At 34.3% G+C, this 8,810-nt stretch overlaps 1 protein-coding gene across 1 annotated transcript; it reads left to right on the top strand.

Annotated features, from left to right (window-relative positions):
* The first annotated feature begins 2,731 nt into the window (after nt 1–2,731).
* Nucleotides 2,732–7,949, top strand: LOC144956601 (uncharacterized). Its single transcript, XM_078887204.1, has 3 exons — nt 2,732–2,890; nt 3,656–3,898; nt 7,166–7,949. Exons 1-3 carry the CDS (start codon nt 2,845–2,847, stop codon nt 7,510–7,512), a joined length of 636 nt encoding a protein of 211 aa, XP_078743330.1. The 5' UTR covers nt 2,732–2,844; the 3' UTR covers nt 7,513–7,949.
* The last annotated feature ends 861 nt before the right edge of the window (nt 7,950–8,810 follow it).

Below are 8,810 nucleotides of genomic sequence, written 5' to 3' on the forward strand. Positions count from 1 at the left end.
AAATTAGAAATGTATGTTTTACAGATAGATAAACAGGTGACTTGATTTCATTTTATAATTTAATGTCAGTTTGAAGGTTCGTTGAGTCAAACAAATATAATAAAATATGTCCGACGACACGAACACTCTCAAAAACAATCAATTTCGACACTGTAAAAAGTTGTCAGTTTGGCGTTTTTACGCAAATCGTTGCATTCGAAATAATGTATTCACTTAATTACTTTACGGAATTCAGATCTACACCAAGTTTTCCAACAGTTTTCATCTATTTATGACATCAAGTATTATTATTGCCCCTTTGATGCTTTCAATGTGATGGTTTCGGGTGGATAATACCCAGGTTTAACTTCTTTAACCTTGAAAGTACTGGGTTCAATCCCATTGTGGACATTTAAAAAAAAGTTTACTTTATTGAGAAAGACATAATTTTCGTGTTATAGTTACTGGACATATATTTAAAACCTTAATTATTATTATTATTATTTATTATTATTATTATTATATTATTATTATTATTATTATTATATTATTATATTATTATTATTATTATTATTATTATTATTATTATTATTATTATTATTTATTATTATTATTATTATATTATTATTATTATTATTATTATTATTATTATTAATTATTATATTATTTTAAAAAACCAACATCGGTACCATTCAATGTGTTATCGACGTGCATTTATATGTAAACGTGATTGTTATCATTTTATAATATTTTATCATTATCATTAGTTTATTCGTTTAACTCGTCTTTGTCATTTCATTGGATTTTTTTTTCTTTTTGTTGTTGTTGTTGTTGTTTTTTCAAAAACTTCCTGTCCCAACATTGCTTATTTCTATTTACCTTATCTACGCCATTCACACTACACGTCTCTCATTCGTCCCTAGTGTCCGATAAAGGGGAAATCAGAAACGTCCACTGTATGTCTTCGTCTAATAAATTGAGGGTTACAATTCAACACTTATCGTTATTTTTTCCTTCGATCTTCAAGCAGCAACATTTTCATTAATCAACCACACCGCCAACAGAGGTGCATGAAAACGGTGCGCTTTTGTACACCTCCAACGGAGGTGCATGAAAACGCCACCAAACATGATCATCAGAGTACTGTACTGTAAGGCAAGTTCTCGATCCCAGGATCGTCTTTCAACTCTGCTCACGTCTGCTACTTCAGGTTTATTTTCGCGGTTGATTTTCTTACCACAACCTGTTTTCACACGCGGACAACTGTATGTTGCTGTGTCACGGGTCAGAGGCTATAGTGGCTTACACTTAATGTTGGGCCACACAGAAAAATCAACAGCGGATGTACCAAGTTACACAGACAACGTTGTTTACCAATCTGCCCTCATTAAATGATGGTGGGTACAAAATCGAATAAAAATAGTTCTTTCCCCGCAAAATTGCGGGCTTTTTACTAGTATATATAAATTATAAAAGCAAAAACCATGAAATAATAGTGCTCAACTTTTTGATAAAAGGAGCTATTTATAAACATTTTAAGTATAATTATTATTATTTCTACAGTACTGTTTCTTGTCACTCGGACTTCCCGTAGATTGTCCTAGTTACAAGAAACAGTACTGTAGAAGAAATAATAATTATACTTATAATGTTTATATATATATATATATATATATATATAATATAGAGAGAGAGAGAGAGAGAGAGAGAGAGAGAGAGAGAGAAAGAGAGAGAGAGAGAATAGACTTGCATTGCAAATCGTAAATTTCAACTGCATGAGAGTATGTGATGATGATGATGATGAATGATGATGATGATGATGATGATGATGATGAATGATGATGATAATAATAATAAATAATAATAATAAATAACAATAATAACAATATAATAATAATAATTAACAATAATAATAATAATGATATAATAATAATAATAATAATAATAATAAATAATATATAATAATAATAATAATAATAATAATAATAATAATAATAATAATAATAATAATAATATAATAATAATAATAATAATATATAATATAATAATATAATAATAATAATAATAATAATAATAATAATAATAATAATAATATAATAATAATAATAATAATAATAATAATAATAATAATAAAATAATAATAAAGAATAAAATAAAAAAAATAAAAGAAAATGAGAAGAAGAAGAAGAAGAAGAAGAAGAAAAAGAAGAAGAAAGAAGAAGATGAGGTTGACATCACTCAATCATCCAAACTACACTATAGTACGATATTTATCGCTTCTCTTTAAGACTTTTTGTGACAAAGTTGGGATCTTATATAGGAACTGTATTAAATGTGAAATGTGAAAACCATTTTGTCAAAGAAGCTTCATCAGCGGGGACTTTCCACTTGTCCCACATGTATGTGTTGTGAACTCGAACCTAAAAAAGCAGAGTATCTGGTCGAACGTTGATTTGTGACGAGGCTACCGGGCGGGTTCGTTCGCCGTCTGGATTGAACATCATGATATTAGTACTGTGAGACCAATAGAAGCCAAAGAAGGTTGAAGTCCAGATCGTAACTATATCTAAAGCAGAGCGGAGGCTTGATCTAGATTTGAATACGGATAACTGGTTACAACAGTATTCTGCCCAATTTCGGAAGCTTATAACACTCTATATAATAGATCTAGATTTGAATGCGGATAACTGGTTAAAAATAGTATTCTGCCCAACTTGGGAGGCTAATAACACTCTATATAATAGGTTGGCATTATGAAATGATTAACTACAGTGTTATTGTGACAACTGATCTTAAACCCACCAGTGTTGTATTAGTAGGACGTGACTTTTATAACTCGATAGTTTTTCTCCACTGAAAATAAAAATGCTTTTGAATGTTGTATTTCTATCCCTTTTTCTACAAAATGCGGGTAAGATGAATAATAACCGTCAAGACAGTCTATGTTGATTTCTGAAATAATGTGTAATAATAAAATTTGATTTTTGACCGATAATGAGAAGTATTTTGACACTGTAACCGAAACACGGGATCTATGAGATCTCTCCTTAAGGTCAATAATTTCCCAAAATCGATGAGAAATAATAAATTACCATCTAATGTTTAAAAGAAAATTCATGAATATAAAATGGTAATAAGTATTTTAGAATTTTATTTAAATTTTTCCTTGATTCGAATCATAATATTGCCAACCAATTTTATGAATAGTTCTCACTAAAGTATACCAATCAGACTATAACGGTCAAGGTTATACATAGTTTTGTGTGTTGCATGGTGAGCTAAACCTGGCTGGCGGATATAGTGAGTATTTTGGCTAAACACACAGCGTCAATATCAATCTAGGTTCTCAGACCTGCTAATAGGTAGACGTTGTCACAAAATATTATCATATTCAACCATCGATTAAACTTTTTGTGCTGCCATTCACTTTCGAATCGCAATGTCCTGGGTTCGAATCCCGAGTGGCGCATAGTTGAGTCCTTGTAAAAGGTTCTTACTCACCTTCTCTCATCATACTCAGGTGGAAAATGAGTACCTGGACCCCTTGTAAAGCGTTTTGAACGTGTTAAGTAGATATTGGTCTATGTTAAAGCTCTAGTTTATTTATTTATTTATTTATTTATTTATTTATTTATTTATTTATTTATTTATTTATTTATTTATTTCATGTTCAAAGTCGGGATGGCTGCATCTATAAGTTCTGATTGGTTGACAACGGCATTGGGACACGACCGTCTAAAACGTGAAGTAATAAAAGAGGCTAATTACACGACAGATTTTGAGTTACACCTGTGCCCGTCAATTGATGACTGTAATTATGAGACGCCCACGAATTACATCGAGGTGATTCAACGGTTTTCTCCCTCTGAGATATACGAAGAAGCACCCGGCTGGTGCAACGGTCCAAGCGTTATGGAGGGTAAGTGGTTCTTTTTTTTTTTTTGTTGTATGCCAAGCGTAATGCAGGGTAAGAGGTTCTTTTTTGTTGTTTTATTCCAAGCGTAATGCAGGGTAAGAGGTTCTTTTTTGTTGTTGTATGCCAAGCGTAATGCAGGGTAAGAGGTTCCTTTTTTTGCATGCCAAGCGTAATGCAGGGTAAGAGGTTCTTTTTTGTTGTTGTATGCCAAGCGTAATGCAGGGTAAGAGGTTTTTTTTGTTGTTTGCCAAGCGTAATGCAGGGTAAGGGGTTCCTTTTTTTGTATGCCAAGCGTAATGCAGGGTAAGATGTTCTTTTTTTTTGTTGTATGCCAAGCGTAATGCAGGGTAAGAGGTTCTTTTTTGTTGTATGCCAAGCGTAATGCAGGGTAAGGGGTTCTTTTTTGTTGTATGCCAAGCGTAATGAAGGGTATGGGGTTCCTTTTTTGTATGCCAAGCGTAATGCAGGGTAAGATGTTCTTTTTTTCGTTGTATGCCAAGCGTAATGCAGGGTAAGATGTTCTTTTTTTTGTTGTATGCCAAGCGTAATGCAGGGTAAGAGGTTCTTTTTTGTTGTTGTATGCCAAGCGTAATGCAGGGTAAGATGTTCTTTTTTTTTTTGTTGTATGCCAAGCGTAATGCAGGGTAAGGGGTTCCTTTTTTGTATGCCAAGCGTATTCAGTACCCGGATGATCACGATACGGCGTTGTGAATGCTCTTGGGAATAATTCTATTTATTCACATTGTCTCATTGGACTCAGGTGTCAATGAGTTCCTAGGTATAAGCATTGAAGGGTATTGTAAGCTGTTAGTACAAAAGGAACATCGAACAAGCTATTGATAATAATAATAATAATAATAATAATAATAATAATAATAATAATAATAATAATACACATTTATACAGCGCTCAATCCCGTGTAAAACACAAGCTCTGGGCACTTTACAATATAAATTATCAATTTTAAGTGAAAAAAATAAAGTAATAATGATAATAATAAGTCATGGCCAAATCAAGGATTCATAGGGTCAATAAAAACAAATACAGTAAAATGTGTCTTGAGATTCTTTTTAAAGGTAGGTAAAGACTTACACTCCCTCAGACCACGTGGTAGTTCATTCCAAATATTGGGGCCGAAACAAGCAAACGATCTATCACCAAATTTTGTTCTTGATCTTTTTTCCGAAATTTTCGTTTGGTCATTACATGATCTTAAAGTGTAATTTTCAAATTTACACATGACCACGTGATCTGTGAGATATGCCGGTGCTATACCAGTCAAACACTTATAAACAAGACACGCAGCTTTGAAATATGTGCGGTTTTCAATGGGCAACCAGTGGAGAGAGGCCAACAAAGGGGTTGCATGATCAAATTTTCTTTTTGCCAAAAACTAATCTTGCTGCACTGTTTTGCAGTAGTTGTATTTGTTTAATAGAAGCCTTAGGCAAGTTGACAAGCAGGGAGTTACAATAATCTAGTTTCGAAAAAATGAGGGAAACAACCAATGTTTTACATGTTTTAACTGCAATATACTGACGGATCGAACTGATTTTCTTCAATTGAAAGTATAAAGATTTACAGAGAGCAGAAATGTGAGCTGACATTCTCATTTCTGAATCAAAATAGACACCCAAATTTTTCACAGTCTTTGAAACTTTGATCTTTTCACCCCCAATCAACACCTCAAGACCATCATTCACCTTCAACTGCCCTCTATTTCCCACAATCACCACTTCTGTTTTTGACTCATTCATTTTCAACTTGTTTGCATCCATCCACTCTTTTACATCCGCCACACATTCTTCCAAACGTTTCGCAATATTTTCGAGATTTTTAGTTTTATCAGTAGCATAAAGTTGCGTATCATCTGCATAGAGATGATAGCGCAGCCCATGACCAAGGATGACATTAGATAATGGAGAAGTATACAAAACAAAAAGAATTGCTGGTTGTCAATAAAGATCAGTCATCCTCTTTCTTCTATGCCTAGTAATTATTTGACTCTGCCTATACACCCTGCTACTAAAATAGTATTGCTACCTTATGATTCAGTACGTAACCTATTCATTTTTATTCCTCAAGATGACTGGTTGCCACTTCCAATGAGTTTTGAATCGAAAGAGACGAAGGTGTGACATCACAAATTCTGCTCCCCATTGACGTAATTTCTTGGTGGGGTTCCTGACCTCCCATAGTGGGCAGGGTGGAACTTCCTGTGTCTTCTATCCCCCTTTATCTTCTTTCCAACATGCTTTCTGTCTTTGTCTTGGGATGGAATTTCTTGGTATTGTCCCGTCCCTGGCCAGATGCCCTTGCTTAGAGGGAAACAGTCAAATGGAGAGATAGTTTTGGGAGATGATATTCGACGTTTAGAGAACCGTTCTTTTTATTTTTAAAAATATGTTTCGAATTGATCAAAATTTCATATTTGTGACCTCCGTCTCAAAACGGTATTATGTTGGGATGACCTACGCGCTGAAAATTGAATTTATACCCACTACCATGAAAGTTGGGGCTAATCTATGTTTGTATCTATGGCAAATTAACACTATTTCTTCAGAAAAGTGAGTGGAGCACTCACTTATGTTGAAAATAACAAGAATTGAAAGGAGTAGGAAAGTGCGAGAAGTCAATCGAAATTATAAACTTCTGGGCAATGGGGGCTCGAACCCATGACCTTGGGGAAAGGGTAGATCTACAGTCGAAGCGACCGCGAAGTTGTTATTCTCTAGATATTGTCTTCTGGCACTTTCCTACTCACTTCGTTTCTTGTTGTTAATGCTAGTTCTTGTATTACAAAAACTGAAAGGTATAATTTCTCATCCTTTTAATTCCAAATTCATTTTTAGGGTCCCTCTTCATCCCGACAGAATAACGTTTTGAGACGGTTGGTCAAATACTAACGAAAGAGTGAAAATGGAAAGGCGTTTCGGGTACAAACCCTTCGTCAGCATAACAATACACAAATAAACGTGGAAAACAAATAAAATATAATGAAAAATAACTTGTATCGTCTGTACTCATTGAGTTGAGTCATTGGAAAAGGCTCTTAACTCGCATTTTCTCACCGTACTCAGGTGTAAAATGAGTACCTGACCGTTAACAGCGTCGTTTCTATCGGAAAAAGTATTTGTAAAGCGCATTGTGCACGTTTAGTTGATATTGCGCTATTTAATGCCGGCGGGATGATTGCGATGCGATCTTCCTAAGTAAAGAGATTTTTTTTGATTTTCAAGAGATGATCACATTTACTTTTCTATTCCACAGTTTGCTGGCGCGATGATTGTGAAGCGATCTATTTAAGGAAACAGATTGAGTACAAAGATAAAATCATAAGACAGATTTGCCAGGACCTTGATTCCTTCGGAGAAGCCGGTGCCTGTTTTTCTGGGTCCCTGGGCCAACAATTCGAGGCGTGTAATGACGAAGCCCGTCATAATCTCGACAACTCGACCTCAACCGACAGTCAGGTAGCATTCGTGAAGGATTTCGGAGTGTGTGCCAACAGATTCATACGCGCCATTCCTGAACCATGCCAGGAAGACACCAAAGACTTTTTGATAAGATTCGTTGATTTTTGTATGTCTTCGCAGATAGATTATATATCAGTCTAAAGGTGTTTCTCATCCAATGCCAATAGAGAATGAGATTAGCGGAAGAGTATCGTCCCTTGGTTGGACGTCACTGGTGGAGAAGTTATTTGTAAACAAACCAACTACAAGCCAAGCACTCCAAAAACAAAATTTATTATTCATATTTCTGTACAAAAATGCATAACGTTGATTATGATATGCATTTTTGTACAGAAATATGAATAATATTTTTTTTTATTTGGAGCGTTTGGCTTGTAGTTGGTTTGTTTACAAATAACTTCTCATCGGTGACGTCCAATCAAGGGACGCTACTCTTCCGCTAATCTCATTCCCTATATATAACGCCGAGATCAATTCCGTGTAAAATTTCAATTCAAAAGATTTGATTTGTCACTTATGCATGTGTTTGTTTGTTCGTGAATAAAAGTAAATCTTAATAAATATCGATTCAAAAATAACCTGACCTAGGGGTGAGCTGGGAAAATAGAAGGAAAAAAAATGACGCCACTGAGGTATTTGCTTTTATTTTTTGCCAAATATTCTAAATAGTAGTTCTCACTTAATTGTATTAATTAAATTAAATTGTGCTTTATATAGCGCAATATCCACTAAATGTGCTCAAATCGCTTTACAAGTGGTCCCTGGTCAACAGCAACATTTAACATGTATGAGACTATATACGTTTAAGGTTATTTTTGAGCTTTTAATATAGAGCAATATCCACTAAACGTGCTCAATGTCCTTTACAAGGTGTCCTGGCTAACAGCAACACCTAACATGTAGGACGGGACATGACGCCTGTTATGCGATATTACAATAATTTATTTCGGACAGAGACAACTCATTTACACATGTGAGCTCAAATAAATATAAAATGTATCATATTCTCATTCAATATTATAATCATTTATCTATTTTTCATGCCAATTTGGACAAAATTCATCGTAGCAATTTGAAATAGACTTACTCTTTTATGTTTCAAAATTTCAGTCTTACACCATCAACGCTTGTTTTATAATTTATAGTAACCAAGACATCTCATAACTCTCGCGGCATACCTTTTACGACATGGTTATTCAGTATCAGCATTGGGCTTTTACGAATTGGTTATTCGGTATCAGATACTAGATAGTGCTTTTGCACTATTCATAATTCATAATAATTACGCACAATAAAAGTTGTGCGGGCTTGTTGTCTTGTGGTATGACACTCGCTTTCGGATCGGAAAGTCATGGGTTCGAGCCTCGCTCGGCGCATAGTTGAGTCAACTTTACTCACATTTTCTCACCGTACTCATGTGTAAAATGAGTACCTGAACG

The sequence above is a fragment of the Berghia stephanieae genome, chromosome 11 (genome assembly GCF_034508935.2).
Source record: "Berghia stephanieae isolate SIO BIC M18660-M18661 chromosome 11, UCSD_Bste_1.3, whole genome shotgun sequence".
NCBI lineage: Eukaryota > Metazoa > Mollusca > Gastropoda > Nudibranchia > Aeolidiidae > Berghia > Berghia stephanieae.